The sequence below is a fragment of the Ascaphus truei genome, chromosome 1 (assembly GCF_040206685.1).
Source record: "Ascaphus truei isolate aAscTru1 chromosome 1, aAscTru1.hap1, whole genome shotgun sequence".
Lineage (NCBI taxonomy): Eukaryota > Metazoa > Chordata > Amphibia > Anura > Ascaphidae > Ascaphus > Ascaphus truei.
Window position 1 is genome coordinate 112,766,721 of NC_134483.1, and position 18,480 is coordinate 112,785,200.

Here is an 18,480-nt window from a genome sequence, read left to right on the forward strand (position 1 = left end):
CGCCGTTGAAGTCAATGGGGGTTTTCCGCCATAGCCTGTCAATGGAAATTGGCCGCCATTGAAGTCTATGGGAAAAGTCCCAAACTTTCAAGGGGTCCATACTCCGTCGGGTTGGTCCAAGAGGGTCAAGGATGGTTCTGCAGCGATGCCGAAGCAGTGACTACAGGTACCTCAAACCCTGGCCCTCTGGACCCTCCGGAACCGGAGCTATGGATTCCTAAATTTCAGCTTTTCACACTTAGCCGTTTTCTTGAGCTGTTTCTGCCGCCGCCATTGGAACCTATGGCGCGACTCGCTCTTCTCGGTTTGACCCTTATCAGGGGTCCAGGATTCGGGGACCCGGTGGTGGTTGAGTGGGGGGAGGCCTAGGAACTAGGGGCAAAAAGAATTTTATTTCTAGGTGCTCTAGAACTGTTTATTCCCACGCCACTTGTTGTTGAACTTGGCTAATAAGTGATCAAAGCTCTCTTTTAGAAAAAGTATCCGCTTTGCGGTTTTGCGGTTTGGACGACAGCCAACTCGTTCCTCGAAAGCTCATTTGAGGAATCTCCATTGAAGTCAATGGGCCCATTGACTTACAATGGGAAACCGCCGCTCCTCCTCTCGGACGCCATCTGCTGGTCTTCACAGGAAACAGGACCAAAACAGCAAGATTCGCCATTAGAATGCATTGAGCCCTAATGGCGGCCTATGGGACCCTGCAAAATGGTGCCTGGAAAGGCGGGAAAATTACACAAAGGGCTATAATCATTAAAGAACTATTAACCCTTGTACTCCCGGATGGATCCTAGTGTGTGTGTGATGCAGACACTGATATAACAATAAAACCTGGGAACAGGGGAATACACATTTTCATGTTACAACAAGGGTTAAATCACATTTCTGGACCTCAGCCCAGTTAACCCCTTGTCTCCCTGGTGAGGTCAGGGGATGGCCAAATGGGGTGTAACCCCTTTAATCCCGGGCCAAATCCTCCCCATCGTCACAGAAGGGGATTGGGATGATTTTGTCTAGTGAGTTCTCCGAGTCTGATTGGGAATTGTCCCTAGGGATAGCGCCTGTAGCCAGGGTATTTCCTAGAAGGGCCCATCCTAATTCCTCCACTGTAAGTGACGAAGTACAGTAGTTGATTATTATCTGAATAAGTGGAAGGTAGGCAGGTCCATTTATATGGACAGAGTGGAGTATGTATCAAATCTCCCACCGGGTGGGGGAAACACTGTTACAGAAGTATTGCTTTTCAACCTACAAATGCAATTCTGAACATATCTTTTATTACAAAATAAACAACAACAAAAATCTGGGAAATGTGTGTTACATTAAAGAATCCTTTCCTTTCATGGAGACTGTATAAATAACTACAGTACAGTATATGGGAGCTCTCATGCTCACATTGCTTTGCTAGGGATTGGCTGTGACAAATACTTACACCTTCAGTGCTAAGGGGCAACAACACAATAAAGAAATGAAGAAGCAGATCAATACTACAGTATGGTCCACTGATTTTCCAGCTTCTTACCATTCAATGGCCCTTATTCAGTCAAATCTGATGCCACCGATCAAGCGATTGACTACAGTGGGACTTTGATAGCACCGGATGGGAACTATTGCAGCTTACTGACTGAGGGCCCATGTGTCTAACATGATCTCCATCAAGGGAGTTTCAAAGAATGTTGGACACAGATTTTGAACAGCTAAGTAAAGTATAACCTGGATATACAACTCTCGGAAGGGAGGGGAGAGAGAGAGAGAGGAACATTTGGATGAATTTGTCATTTTCTTACAGTTCGCAGGGAACTTTACAGAAAACATCATCCCCGGATTTTATTTTCTCATATACTAAAATACAGTTAGATACTTTTTTTTTCTCACACCAACTCCACTGGGATGCTGTTTCCTGCATCTGCGACTCTTTGGATGAAAAAGTATTTCTGACATTTCCCATGTCAATCCCCATATCCAAGTCCACAGTATTCAACCGGCGTTCCTGCAGCAAGAGAATACATTTGTCAAACTTTACAGTGGTTTTTAATTACTTGATTCATATGGTACTAAAGGGTTGTAATATCCAGATGTAAACATCATTTTTTTTTCGTAGGTGCTGATACTGGACAAACTTGTCTTAATACAGAACTGTGTCTGTGGTACTTTAATGAGTTTTTGAGAGAATGTATTTGTTTTTCATAAGGATTATTATGTAAAACCCAATGGTGATAAATATATATAAATTACATTAACCAGCATTAACAAGCAAATGCTATAGCAATAATTGTTGCGAAATTTAATTATTTATTAACTGAATAATATAATACTGTAATTATTATATCCCTGCTGCTCCTGTAACCTGCCACTATATTTTATATGAACTCCTGGTTGCAATCTGATTCACAATGTTCCAATTAATTCAAAGCCAAATTCAAAACAACTTGGATCTTCAGCATATAATGCAAAACAAGTCGTCTACTAGTTTCAGTTCTATTCAAGTGGGTTGATGATTTGAAACATCTTTGTTAGCTGACTCTGTTGCCCAGGATGTTCAGATTTATGTGCAGAACTACAGTCATTCACTCCCTTGCCAACATTCCAACAGGTAATAGAAAACAGACTAATAATAAAAAAAATAGTCCAGATGGACAAGTTACTGTTCTGTGTAAATGGCTTTCAGATGCCTAGTACCAATGTGCTTTGTTCTTGTAAAAAAAATATACATTATGACACCTTTTACCTGAGAGACAACTAAATGGTGCAAAATGCATTTAGTCATGTTTTCCCCTTTTGAATATATATTATATATATATTAACCATAATTAGAACTTATTGCAGATCAAAGAGCATTCTAAATTAAAGATGGAAAAGTGAATGGTTCCTAAAATGTCTCATGGCATAGGAACCAATATGGACTTGTATCAGCAATTTAACATTATTTTCCACTCCTTAAAAACCAATGTTTAAGCATTAAATGCGCACCATATGGGGTGCTTCAGTAGCAGTGAGCGATTTTATACTGCATCCTTGTTGTAATTTTTACTGGTCCCCTACACCAAAAATATACTGTTTTATAATCTATCTTCTTTTGCCACTTTTATTTTATTATTCTTAACCATTAACAAAGAGTAACACATTTTCAAATACTGTATATCGAACCAAGATCAGGAATGGAACAAGAAATAACAAACGAGATAAAGACTCCCACAGAGTCATACCATACCAATAATGAATGATTTAGTGAAACACATATACATATTCTGTAATTTTGGAACCAAACAAACTACGCCAATGATCATATATTATCTCTAACAGTCCATGACATACTGTATCTGTAAATTGAATGTAAATATGTATTGTCACCATAATTCTGTGCCCAGGGCATACTTGAAAACAAGAGGTACTGTAACTTTCAATGTATTATTTCTTGGTAAAACGTATTATAAATGAATAATTACAGTATGGACAAGATTGCATATGTTGTGATATTACAAAAGCGGGTGTCCCCATACAGTACTTGCTCAACATTGTGATGGTCTAGCTTTATGTTGTCACCCGGAGAGTTGCCCCTTTTTGTGATAGCATGTGTGTATTTAAGAAATATGTTTTGTGGCCTGAATATGTTTTTGAGTGCTGCATATTTATATTTATATGTTACTTGTATATTTGGAAAAATATATTTGTTTACCCCGTGGCAGAAAATTAGGTTTATATCTCTCAATTTACTGTAGTGGTATTTTACTTTACTAACCATTTCAATTGAATTTCTTACGCTATCAGGTGATTAAAAAAAAAAGAAAATGGAGTAATACTCAAGGTACAGTACTAAAATAAAATGAATAAACTTTTGAAGGGAAACCTAAATATAGGGGGTGCTCCAGATCCTAAATAGCAACTGCAAAAAAACAGGAAGAACAGGATCACAAAATACTAACTGTCCCCCACCCAGATGGGAATTCACAAATGATAAATTACAAAGAAGAATTGTTAAATTACCCAAGTATTAATAATAAGTATTAATGAATTAAAAAATATATATTGACAGAAATAAAATGTATGGGATATCCTAAACTAAAATACACAACAATGGAAATTGACATAAGCATAAAAACAGATATGGAAACAGAGAAAAGACAGCGCAAAAAAACCATAGTATAGTATATTTAATTTCAATTAATATTCAATTAATATTCAATTTAATATTTAAATATTTTATTCCCTGAAGAAGTACGAAAGTAAGAAACACGTAGGAGAGGGCGCGTTCCTTCATTTTCTATATCTACTCCCATTGCGGTTATATATTATTGCACTTGTTCTATGTGAGACTTGTTCGGGACTTTCCTAACCACTCGATAAGCTATCGTTGAGGAGAGACGCACTAAAGACGCGACCGGCTGAGAGACGCCGCTAGATGACGTCAGACGTAAGCGTGGACTAACCAGGAAGCGACTAGGAGATCACCCCTTCTGAACCACCGGCTGGAGTACCTTCAGCACACGGGAAGGCTCCCTAAAGTGGAGCTGCATACTGCTGCGGCCGAGTTTATTCGAGCATTTGCCCGTTCTCGGCCGCAGCAGTAACCTGGCGCGCGCCGGAGGGTGCCGGGCGCGCGCCGAAGCAGCGGAGGAGCGCCCTCCGATCGGGGCTTTCTTCCTCCCGCTGCCGGGTCACCCGGAACCCCCTGCCGCCGTCCCCCACATCGCGGGACACCAGGGCTCCCTCGGGGAGCCCTGGACGCGCGTGCAGGGGGCGCAGGCACCCGATGACGCGTGACCGCGCATCGGTGACGCGCGGCACGCCGAGGGGATGCCACTAGCAAGCCGGGAAATCTCCCGGCTTGCGGAACCGGCCGCACTTCAATAAAACGTGTCGCCAGTGTACACCGCTCCTGGATACCAGCAGCTAGAGGGAGGAAGTCCAAGATACATCTGTCCGTGTCCTGCTGTCCCCGCCGAGTGGTAACATGTCCCTAACATGTCATGCTGTTAAACTTTTTTATTGATGTACGTGCAACACTAACCCCCACCCGATAAATAGTTTTTTAAATATACTACACTATGTTTTTTTTGCGCTGTCTTTTCTCTGTTTCCATGTAGCCTGGTGTTTGAGCCATCCTAATTGACCAGCAGCACAAAACCTCACCCTTATCAGGTTGTAATTTATACCTTATTTCTAAGTCACTATCACCCATCACTGATCACTTATGAGCGCAGGTTTTTTTGTTTCATAAAAACAGATATGTCTTGCTTGTTTCTCCGGCTCAACTCAACAAAAGTGCGAACATCAATCGTTATGTTTGGCAGATACAATTAAGATATAATAAATATACATCCCATTTAGCTCAAAGCAACTTTTCGTGTTGTTATTCACACCTAGATTTTCACAGGAATATGCTAGACAGAATTCTGATGTTTGTTTGCATTTCGGCGCCTGTCCGGCAGATGGCATAGTGTATGTCTTTGCCTATGGAGGACGCCGCTCAGGCCTTATGTTTATGTCTGAAAACAGGTGTCCGTGGTAGTGTATGTTTTACAAAGCAGCATTGTTTTATGGCCTTGGCCACTCAAGACGTTATCAAAATGGTGGTTATTTCCGTTTTATTTAACTAAATAAAAAATGTTCATGTGTGAATGCGTGCCTACATATTGTCTTCAAGTAATTCCTTGAGGCAGACAACTGCTAATGGCCACTTCTTATAAACGACCCAACTGCACCATCAAATATCTGATTTTTTCAGCAATTAATGAAAGAGCAGATAAGAAACCCATTGTATTAACATACACTTTCCCAGTAAGCTCAAACCCCAACACCCACCACATTGTGTGTGTGTGTGTGTGTGTGTGTGTGTGTGTGTGTGTGTGTGTGTGTGTGTGTGTGTGTGTGTGTGTGTGTGTGTGTGTCTCAAAAGGAGTGCTACTGAGCGTGGCAAATGTATACAACAAAAGTCAGGGGAGCCCAATGCTACATCCAGTTGACAAAACATGGTAATAAGTATAAAGTTAAATACTTCAAAAATAATATTTTCTTGGTTATTTAGTTAAACCCTTTGGCCCAAAGCATCATAAGCCTGCATACCAACGCCAAGGTATAACGAAATATGCAGGTCCTAGCACTACATTGTGAACCTTTCCTTTTACCTCAGTATGAGGGGAAACAACCACAGTGCATATTTGCCATACAGCAAAATGAGAGAACCTCCCAAGTTAAAAATTAAAATGTGATTACTAATATTGGTGGTGTGCAGGTCAATATAAATATTTAATATTGTCTCTATCTTTTACAGAACAAGAATGCTAAGAATAGCCAACCGGGTCAAAATAAGAAAACAATTACAGTATTACACTTTTTCATTTGATTCTGTATTGAAAAATAAAGGTTTTCTTTTTTTATATAAATACCTTTTGGTGTGTTTGTGTTTTACCCATTTACCAGTAAATAAAATAAACTTACAGTGGTACTGTAAATAAAGTACTAGGGTCATTTGTGTTTAAACAGTTTAAACAGCATAAATATGCACTACATTAAATGTGCTTAAGGAAACACAGTAAGGCAATAAACACATTGGATATCAATGTGGTAACTTACTGTATTCTATACCAATAGAAAAAATACTGTGGGTGTCCTTCCTTCCTAATAATCATTAGTGTGTATTATACTGTAAATGAGTAATCAAGCTCAGGTGCAAACGTAAAATTGGTCAATACAGAGTACATACTGTAAATCAGGGGTGCCCAACTCCAGGGCTCAAGGCACAGTACAGTAGTGCGTTAGCAATATTATAGAGATACAACCTAGCCAGTGATGATACAGTATATGCAGGATAGATTGTATCAAGATATTTAGGCATCAAATACACATACATAGCCTGTTTTACAGGATACATAGTGCAATACCTGAGCAATTAGATATGTTGCTATATACAGTATATTGGTATAGTTATAATGTACTGTACAGTATGAGGGGTTGAATTACCCTAAACTGCTAACAGCACACAAGGAGAAAAATATCGGCTGTAGGTAACAATAGCACTGATTCATCACAGATAGACCTTTTTTTTTAATCTAATGTATATCTCTTGGCCAGACCTATCTACAGTCTACATTTACAGTAAACATGTATTGAGATACAACACACAGATAGTGGTATGGCAGATAGAGCCCAATACTGGGGAAACAATTACGGTGTGTGCTCTGTACTGTGTACCACCCTGTGAACATCCGTCATTTAGTGTACAGTACTTTGTACACACACTGGAATCATGCCACACACAGAACACGTACTGTACCGCGTCACACCCTCCTCCAGCTGCTGCCATCATGTAACATACTGTATATACTGTATACGGTTGAACCACCTGTCACCTGTGCTGAAGCAGGGATAACCCTGGGGGGCTCTTGCGGACTGCAGTTGAGAATCTGTCATTAAAAGCCAGCGAGTCGGTGTGGTTGTAAGAGATGTGTGCAGAGGTTTAGCTAGTGCTTGCTTAGGTGGTTTTTTAGGTGAGTGGTGTCCCCAGCTCTTACTGTACCCTTATTTCTTTGGGTTTTCGTGGCTGTGGGACACTGACGCTTGGTCAGGGTCAATACTTGTCTTGTAGTACTGTAATCTATTCCGTGAGAGATTCCTGTTTTTTGAGTGCATCTTGCAAGTCTCTTCTCAGGGAATTTATCTATGCACTTTGCTTTCTCTGAGTTTGTATCAGTGTCTCCTTCATATTCTGGAGCTCTGTAATTTTTGTCGTCAAGGTTGCCGCTGCGTCTGTTTTCTCCTTGGTGTACTGACTCAAGGGGATGGAACAGACTCTCTGTCTCTCCAGGTCTTGCTCCAGTTTCTGGGCCTTCTCCTGCTCCCGCTCATACAGAGTCCCCTGATCTCTAAGCTCCGCCTTCAGCGAGGCTCTGGTGACATACAGCGTGGCCTTTAGCTCCTCATACTGCTCTGTGGGGACGCACTGGGTATTCAGACGTTCCTGCAGCGCTTGTACCTCTTTAGCAGCCTGCAGATTTTCTTCCTGCAGAGTTCACTACTTCTCCTCGGTATTCTGGAGGTGTGTATGCAGACCTTGTAGTTGGTTCTGCAGTCGGTGCTCTGCTTCAACTTTTTCACCTTCCAGAAATGTCTTTATTTTTTCCAACTCACGGAGCTTTTCATTCTTTCCATTGACGTGGTCTGTCATCTCAGAATTTTCTTTTTTTTAGTCTTAAATTTTCTCTTTTTTCAGTCTCTGTAATATTCAGGGCCTCCTTGTAGTCCGCCTTCCATTTTCACACCTCTGCTTGGAGACTGACTGTCTCCTGGTGTGAGACTTCCATCTCTCTCTAGGTTGGGTGTCTGAAGCTCCTTCTGAGAGACTTTGAGATCTATATTAAGATTGACAATATTTTTTTTAGAATTGTCCAGCTCCTCAGCGAGACTGTGAAGTTCCTTTTTGGAGACTTCCAGTTTTGTGTGGCAGCTGCCGATCTCGTGGTGTGAGGCATCCAGTGCTGTGCGGAGTGTATGAACCTCCTTCTGGGATACGTCCACCTCTGTCCGGACACTGTTGACCTCTTGTTGTGAGGCATTCAGTTCTAGGCGAAGACTGTGAACCTCTTGCTGAAAGACTGTAATCTCCATCAGTGCCTCCTCATACTTCCGCTTCAGTTTAGCCATCATTTTATCGGATTGGCTCTGCTTTTCCACTATGGTGGCATTAGTAATGTTTGCAGCATCTAGCTCAGACTTGAGATCGTCCAATTCTGTTCCAGATTCAGTGTACATTGCGAGAACAGTCTTCTGTAGCTCAGCATTATCTTCCCTCTCAAGTTTCAATTGTTCCCGGAGCAGATCACAGTCACGAATGGCAATTTTCAGGGCATTTTCAGGGCTGGTCAAGGGATCGCCACTCATTGGTTCTGGCTCCGCTTCCCTGGTATGGTTGGTTGAGGGTTTCTCACTATTAGCACCGGACAGACACTTCTTTGGGGTACACGACTTCTGCCTTGGGCTCTCTGGATATTCGATAAGCGCCATCTTTTTAATAACACTCTGTTTTCTATCCACTGGATGGATCAAGACAAATGCCCTTACACAATGTACTGTGAAGCTTCTCAGCAGTGCAGTGCTGGAAAAGAGTACAGATCTATTCAAATGAACAGCACTAAAATCTTCTCTAGAACAGGGAAGCATCATCACAGCATAATGAAGTGAATTTAAATTGGTAGGAAATTGTTCAGCAACTGATTCAGTGCTGGTGTGGCCTCTCCAGGGGTGACGCTATTAAATGAAATGCTGATATGAATACATCTCACTGCTTCCAGACATGCTAGTTCAGCTTCCCTTTGGAGCAGTTAACAAAATTCATAAAGTCTGTGAGCTGTTCCCAGTAACTAAATGGACAGGTATGTTTTCATATTCAGGAAATACAGTGCGCGCTGTCCCTTTTTCCTCCCTTGGTCTTTTCTGAGTTAAATTGATCCACCTTTTCATATTCATCCCTTTTCATTTGTCTATGTGCAATGGTTTGTGTGCTAATCTTGAAATCTATTCTTTAAAGGTTCATACACTACCGTCATTCTATACAATAAAGTTAAGTTTAATTTATGTCTGGCAGCTGGCTCGGAAACCAATTTTTTTCTCCAGGGCTTCAGGATTGATCAGAATTTTCTTTTTCATTCGTATGAAAACCATATCTGAAATTATGTAAATTACATTAGGAAAAAAGCAAGCCGCAGTCATACAGGGGGAAAAAAAGATATTCATCTTTGTACTATTGCAAGTATTTTTTTCTACAGAGCATGAGCTCTAGGTACAGTAAGTAGAGAATAAAATAAAGCAATTGAATAGTTATGTGTCCCAGTTAGGAATATATTTAGTTTTCTCTCCCTTTACCTCGGTTTTCCATGACACCACAGTTTTTTTCCCTTTATAGTACAACACTGCATTTCCATGTTTTGAATAACAGTGACATGAGGTCTTGTTACCTTCAATTCAGTGACCATCCTCTCTGTGACATTTGTTGAAAAAAAACTTTGGCAACCATTTTAGGAATAGATGGGAATAGATAGGAGGATATGGCGACTATGTCTAAAACGTTATTTGTTGTTGTTGTATCTGCACCAAATGTCATAAACTTGGTAACTTTCCGCAACCTCCAAGGCATCAGGTACTATATGTAGGGTAATTTCACCAGAGTGGATTATTTGAAAAAGAAATAGCATAACTTTTTATAATCTTGCCTTGCCTTCTGATATAGGAACGTGTAAGAATTGTGCTGGACTTAAGGCCCTGGTCATTATTATACAAGCCAATACCTGTGGTACACACATGCCACACAAGCAAGGATTGTGGTGTATACACTTGTTCAATAGCCCATAAGAGAGAAATGAGTATAACCTACGTTAGTAACCTGGGACCTTGATAGTTAAGAGGTTCAAATCATATGGCATGCCTCTTTTTCATGGAGTACATATGATTTATTCTGCAATTTTATCATATCATTCATATACAGGTGAACCCCATTATAGCGCGACCCGTTATAATGCGAAATCTGTTATAACGCGGTTTTCACGTGGCTCCCGTTTAAAAAAAATGTTATATTTTTTTTGCACACTGCACACACTCTCACTGCACACACTCTCACTGCACACTGCACACACTCTCACTGCACACACTCTCACTGCACACTGCACACACTCCCAGCACTCACTGCACACACTCACTGCACATTGTACACTGCACACACTCTACACTGCACACACTCTTCACTGCACACACTACACTGCCCACACTCTCACTGCACACTCTCACTGCACACTGCTCACAGCACACTGCACACACTCTCACTGCACACACTCTCACTGCACACACTCTCACTGCACACACACTCACTGCACACACACTCACTGCACACACTGCACACTGCACACACTCCCAGCACACTGCTCACAGCCCACACTCTCACAGCACACAGCTCACACAGCACTCACAGCACACTCTCAAAGCACTCAGCTCTCACAGCACACAGCACTCACAGTACACTCTCACAGCACACTCTCACAGCACACTGTCACAGCACACAGCACTCACAGCACACAGCACCCACAACACACTACACCACACCTCCCACTCCACCTCCCTACCTTTGGTGTCGGCTGTTGAGATCGGAGCGGAGCTGGCATCAGGAGGAGAAGGGGTGTCGGGAGGAGGGGGGTGTCGGGAGGAGGGGGGGTGTCAGGAGGAGGGGGGGGTGAGTGAGGAGCAGGCTGGGACTCGGAGAGCCGCGTGGGCTATGCCGCGGAGGGCCGGTAGGTGTGGGGGCCTGGGGGGGTGGAGGAAATGGATGCCGTGGTGGGAGGTAAGGAGCAGGTTGCGGCTGGACTCGCCGTTGCTAGGGGACGTGTAGGGCTTCCGGCCACCTCTTCCTTCCTTCCCTCCTCACTCCCTCCCGATCAGGTGCACGGTGGCCATTTTTTATTAAAATTAGCGCGACCCCGGGGGCCACCCGATCCGACCGCGCTATAACGGGGTTTAGCTGTATAAATAAATAGATGTAAATAAAGTTCAGGTCAGTCATATTTGCTTCATGGTTACATGAAAGTGTGTGGTGAGCAGATTACAATCAATTAATGCACGTTGTCCATTTGTACAAAAATTGTAACTTGATGATACAACTTTGTAATATGTAACACAATGTTTTGCAAACCACAATATTGTATATCGAAGAACACAATAGTACCATAAAATTCCAATGTTGTATTGGCACATTTTGTTGTTGTACTAATTGCCCTCTTTTTACTTTTTGATGGTATGGATGTATCTGGTTAGTGCTTTCCCCCAGCACAGCACAAACTAGATACAGGTCCTCATTAAACTTGTATGCAGATGAAAATGTACTGATTTTAGGAAAGACTAATATTTTTAAATCAGTGGGTACAACTATTTTAACGTATTTCAAAAGGTAGATGCTATATGTAGGCTGAAATAAAAGAAAGGAAGTCAAAATGTAGACTTGTAAATTAAGGAGGATGTGTGTGCTTCCTTATCACTACTAGTAAAATAATCAATGCCTCAAGTTTCCTGGGTGAGGGTTAGCTGGCTCTTCTCCACCCAATTGTGAGGTCATCTGGCTAAATAGCCTAGACTAGGACAAATTTGTTCATACTACTTAATATGTCTCACTGCTTCAGCAGTTTCATTAGATTTTAAACACTGGTACAGTAAGTATGTGCTGGTCCCGCAGAGAGAAAAAGGGGACGAGAGAGAACAAGGGTGGAGAGAGAAAAAGGGGGATGAGAGAGAAAAAGAGGAAGGAGAGAGAGCAGTGGAAGAGACAATGGGGAAGATAAAGAGAGAGGAGGGGACAGAGAAGTGGAGGAGAGAATGGGGGGAGGGGAGAGAGAGAATTTGAGAAGAGTACTGTATGGAAATTACAACTGTCCCAGTTTTTCTGGTGCATAGCAACAGATTCTTCATTAGTTTTATTGTTGAATAATAAATAAATATTTTTTGGAAAGCATCAGTTTAACTGATAACTAATATTTAATGAGCGCCGGTAGTATGAACCCCTGATTCTGCTGCAAACCAATAGCAAGTGGCCTAATGTGACTCTCAACAAGACATCTTGAGGAGCCCTAATGCCCTTCATCTCACCAAGCCATGCATGAGAAATAGTTTTATTATTATCTTTTATGTGTATGGCATGAACATACTATAAATATAAATAAAATAAGTATCCATCGTCTAAGTTTAGCATAGATTAAACCTGATGGATACATATCTTTTTTCAACCTCATCTACTACAGTATGTAACATATTCTGCAGTGCAGTACAATGTTGGAGGACAATAACATTGAATGACAAAAGAGTACATACAGTATACTGTATGTTAAGATATATTTCTATTTCATTCATGTTAATACAGACAATAGGAAGAAGGTTCCATCCCCAAGGAGCTTATAATCTAGAAGGAGGAGAGTAGAGATACAAGGAATAATGTGTGTAGAAAGTGTTTGGCCAACATCAGGACTCTGAGATATAGGGTGAACATCAAAGAAAGAAATCACAGTTACAATATAAGTAGCAAGTTCCAAGAATACAAGAGCATATTTTATAGTTACCTTTAACTTCTACAATCTGAGTCTTAATCAACTTTTCTCCATTTGTGGCATTTCTGTTGTATTAATGTGGGCAAGAACAAATGCTTGACTATTTGACATTTAATAGTAAATACATTTGTAACAGCTGCTTCATTTGTTATTGTAGTGGATGTGAGATGTTATTTGTTGAGTAATATTACGTAACGCAGAATGCAACATATTTGGCCAGTTTCTTAATATTTATGTGATGGATGTACATTTAAGTTACATGTTCTCTGTAAACACAGCTTATTTAATTAGATAAAACAGTTGACAGTCACTAAATTCTAAAGGTATAACTGTAATCAGAAAAATAAAACATGTAGCATGTTCTTTGTATTACATTTCAAGAAAGTGTTCAACTCTTTAAATATTTATCCATTTAGAGACTAGTGATATTAATATTTACAGTAAGGTTGGGTATTTTCACTGGTATTTTTGATTTGTACAAAAAGATGGCTAAAATTCAAAATAAGCAGGGAAATGCTAAAATGGTGTAATTTGTAAGAATGCTACTGCCAGTCAGCAACAAAGAGTACCTTTTAGATGATATCATGGTCTTTTTCCTAACTGTCCATGTCACGGTCATCATGATCATCAACTAAAATGACAAGCTCTGCTTGAATTGGGATCTATTTTAAATTGTTTTGTGCCATATTCATGTTTGAGGCTTTAGTCCCTCCTAATGAATACTAAAATCTCCACATTTGTGGGCAACAGCCTCATGCAACACTCATTAACAATGTGGCCACCAGGACTAATTATTTATTTAGAGAAGACACTGGAAGGTGCATAGCTTAAATGACACATTGTAACTCTGAAATTGCTGTGTGCCATTGACATCGTCTTCTGTATAGTCCTGTAATTTTAAAGAAACCTCTGTACAATCAGATTGATATTGGGCGCCCAAACAAGGTATGTGCACAGAGTTGCCAAGACAAGCTGTACAATGTTAGCGCCTTTATCAGAAACGATAAAACCTGGGTAAATTCCAAGGTGCGTCAGTCCTTTTTTAATTGATTTTCCTAGTCCGCAAGAAATTGACACCGGTATTCTTCTTGTTGAATCCAGTGATACACAGAGCAGCTTGCCTGGGAGCCGGACCTGCATCTGATTCTGACAAAGAGGGTAAAACGAAACACACCGAACGGGCATCTACGAAGACTACTGTCATGTAGTCTTCAGTTTAGCCTGGGACACTTGTCAAAGTATCTGTGGTTAAATTAGCAGATACTGTAGCACAAAAGAAGTCTTCATGGCCTTGCTCACTTTCATACATATCTACCTCGGTAGGTTTGAAATGACTTTTCCTGCAGAAACTTCTTCTGGATGGTATTTGGTAGCATGGGCATAGAATTGCCATTAGCCTGTGCTGGCCTGGCGAATCAATAGCATAGATGCATATCTAACACTACAATAATAGCAAAAATCCTTTGTTATTAATCTGCCCCAAGGTGCCTGTGGTCATACTAAGGGGGTTATGCTCTAACGTGCATTAGTGACTATTAGGGGAACATGGTTTATAGCACTGTCAGCTAAGGAGAAGCAGAAGGGCTGGGTGGTATAGCCTCAACAGGTTTGAACAAGTTTTGTTTTTTTGTCAGATACTAGGCTGATACGTCGCTTTTTATAGGCATTGATGTGGGTGACTTCTGGGAGAGAAAAGAGCAGTTTATTTTGACATCATGGCTCTAGTAGCATTGTAGCTCAAATATAGTATTCAGATATTAGAATGCATGTGACCATGGGATCTCCATGAAGAACATCAGGCAGGTTGTTGATGAGGATGACAACGTTTTAAATGGACACTGACACCTTATAGAACATAATTTTCATATGAAAGAACTCCCTGACAGTTGACTGTTTCTTGTGTGATGGACCCGAGCAAATCTTTCTCCTTACCATCTCTGCTGATGCATCTTTATCAGGAGCTGGCCATTTTAGGTAGCCAAAATGGCTACCCAGTACATGGTTTAATTTCCCCATGTAAGACAGTTTATTCCACTTGTGTATCCTGCTATGTATATTTTGCTCTGCTTCATTGTGTCTGGGGTGGTAATTCACTCAGCCTGGCCAGCACACAATGAAACCTGGGGCTGTTATCTGATTTAGGCTAGGTGAAGTGTTTAGGAACACTGGGAAAGTAGGGGAGGGCATGGACCTATGTTGGGGGAACATATATTCCCAGGGCCGCCAACAGGGGGGGACAAAGGGTACAAGCGTCCCAGGACCGGCTGGGCCCCCTGCGCGGCCCTGCCCATTATATTTAAAAATATATATATTTTAAAAAAATGGCGGCGATTCCCCATGCTCATGCACAGAGCCGAGGTCTCGCAGGGTGTCCGGCCTGCTGCCTGTGGGCCCGCTCCACCCTCCTGCTCCCAACAGTGGGACGGAGGGTGGGGAAGCGCCAACCCAAGATCCCCCCACGTGCATGCGCCAACCCAGGATCCCCCTCAACGGGCAGCAGCCGCAGAGGATGCTGGAGCCACCTGCCAAGTCTTGCGCCTTGCCCCCCCCCCCAAGCCCACCTCCCGCACGCACCTCCCATGCGTCAACCCAGCAGCAGCCGCGGGGGGGTGCTGCAGTCGCCCGCCAGTTTCAGCCCCCCGAGCCCACCTACGCGCGCCAACACTGCAGAAGCCGCGGGGGATGCAACAGCTGCGGGGGATGCAGCAGCCGGCCGCCAGTCTCGCGCCCCCCCAGCCACCCACCACCTGCGCGCCCCCCGAGCCCACCTCCCGCGCCCTCCTCCCCCGAGCCCACCTTGCACCCCGTGCAGCTGCCACTGGGATTTCGGGGGCAGGAGGGGAAGCGGCTGGTGGCAAGGAAGCAGAACCCACCCGGTCAAGGTAAATCGCCCACCCAGTCACTGTCACCCACAACCCACTGTCACAGTCACCCACCACCCACTGTCATCCACCACCCACTGTCACCCACCACCCAGTCCCTGTCACCCACCACCCAGTCACTCACCCACCACACAGTCACTGTCACCCAGTCACAGTCACCCAACACCCAGTCACAGTCAGTGTCATCCACCACCCAGTCACCCACCATCCAGTCACAGTCACCCACTTTCACTGTCACCCACCACCCAGTCACTGTCACCCACCACCCAGTCACAGTCACAGTCACCCACCAGCTGGTCACTGTCACCAACCACCCAGTCACTAACCCACCCAGTCACTAACCCACCCAGTGACTAACCCACCCACTAAAACCCACCCACTCACCCACCCACCCAGTCACTCACCCACCCAGTCACTCACCCATCCACCCAGTCATTCACTCAGCCACCCACCCAGTCACTCACTCACCCACTCACCCACCCACTCACTCACCCACCCACCCAGGCAGGCAGTCATCTGTCTTTTGTTGAAAATATAAAAATAAACAGGTTGCATTGTAATGTTTTTTTCTGTATCACAATAAGAAAACAGTTAGGTAAAAGTTGCGCGCTAAAAGATATTTTTTCATGGTAGGTACGCTATGGGTTCGGGGGAGGGGAGTGCGCTATGGGTTCGGGGGAAGGCCTGCTCCTTTCATTTGTCCTGGGCCCCATGATTTCTGTTGGCGGACCTGTGTATTCCAAGTGCAGAGGCATTGTTCCTTCCTGATACTGAGGTGCCTATCTCTGCAGGAGGTATCAGGCTGAAAGTAGGAACCAAGGCTTTTGTCCTAGCCCAGTCGGCTCAATTCCCATTGGACAGTTTGAATTTCCCACCCTCATTAAGCCTGCCCTCGTGGGCTGCCCTAAACCCCTATCACCACTTACGGACCTGATTGGTCAGTCTCAGACAAGCCCTCTACATCTGATTGGCTCAGCAAAGACAATTTCTTCGTTAATTGGTCGGCCGCCGGTTTTCTATGGTTTTAGATGGAGGCCAGGAAAGTATGTAAGTTGACGCCGATCAGAGCTCCATAAATTATCTGGTGGTTCATAGCTAGTCTTAGTGTCACAGACTAGCGGGAAATTTGAATCGAGAACTGAGAGACTATCATCCCAAGGTATTGTGATACTTTGAGGTGGACAGATTGTGGAAGAAATGCTGAGTAAACTAGCTATGTCTGCGCCCAGTACCTAGTGAGCAAAGATTCCCACTGTAACCCTCTATTTTGGTGAGTTGAGCCTGTATTTGCGCATTGTGTTGCTCCTGTTTGCTCCGGATGAAAAAAAAACTCAGTTTATTTAACTACTTTGTTCTGTTTGGTACTTTCAATCCCTGTGTAATCGTCTGGTCCCGTAACAGTGCTGTCATCCTCAACCTCTCTATCCTTTTCTCTATAACTATACAGTCTAGGCTCAAATGCATGCCTTGATCCAAAACCACCTTTATGTTTGACCCCTATCTACTGACCTTTTACTTATGCTATAATCATTTTACTAAAAGTATCTCACTCTCCACTTTCTCGAAACAGTGAGGCACATCCAGAAAGATCCATAGTGACTAAACGAGATGTTACCTTCACTTAAGGGCTAACAAAGATATTCATAGCTCAGTAACGATGTGGTAAGTGCTGTTTTCAGCTGTAAGGAGCCTTTGTGTTACTATAACAAACATTAGTGAGAATGATATGCATTGTTAGAGGGAACACCTCTTTTGCATATCTACAAACCTCTGTTATACTTAACGCAGGGATTTAACGTTATGTTTGTTAAATCATGGCTAAACTTGCTGTTACTCACATCCAAACCCTTCAGCTTCATGTTATGTGTAACACATACTGAGTGTGTTACGCAGGACTCCTGGACGTGTATTCCAGACGATTTTTAAACACTTACCCAGTCTTCCATCAGCTCAGCCGTCATCCTTCCCTTTTTTTGTGCACACACAATTACATCTTTGGGAAAGATCTTATTCTTATGTATCGTTTTGCGGTTTAAAATGATAAAAGGTGGCAACTTTGTGCCATCGGCAGTAATGCATAGCATCACAGTGACACGCTGATTTTCATAACCCGTGCTCATGATCTTGACCTCTTTAGCATCTTTAGGATTGACAGTATAATTTCGAGGCATATCGAAGAATACCGGGGTTTCATCTGCATTTCATATTTGCTTAAACTCGTAGTTTTGTTTTTTTCTTAATTGATTGACGTATTGCTGGAAGTTAAGCAGCTTCTCTTGAAAGTCAGCTGGCAGCTTTTGACAGATAAATGTTCAGCGCCTGAGTGTTGGTCTTTCATGGTGCATGAATCGGTCACACCAACCTCTCCTAGCTTTAAAAATGCTATGATCTGCGTCAACACTGTGGGAAGCCCACAAAGCAATAATCAGAGGCGACCTAATATCATTGGCATCATACAAAAAAATACTAAACTAAAAACACAAAAGGCGCTTACTGATAAAATAATTTCCCTCGAACAACAACACAAA

The 18,480-nt window shown here is 42.6% G+C and overlaps 1 protein-coding gene across 2 annotated transcripts in view; it reads right to left on the reverse strand.

The window, feature by feature from the left end:
* LIX1 (limb and CNS expressed 1) overlaps positions 1-18,480 on the reverse strand; it is a 192,501-nt gene that overhangs the window by 13,297 nt on the left and 160,724 nt on the right. The window contains exon 6 of one of the 2 annotated variants that reach the window (XM_075593399.1): positions 1,873-1,987. In XM_075593399.1, the coding sequence (XP_075449514.1) occupies positions 1,873-1,987 (115 nt within the window). Of the gene's footprint in view, positions 1-1,307; positions 1,988-18,480 lie in introns of those variants that run through there. The other variant, XM_075593394.1, reaches the window with a different exon arrangement.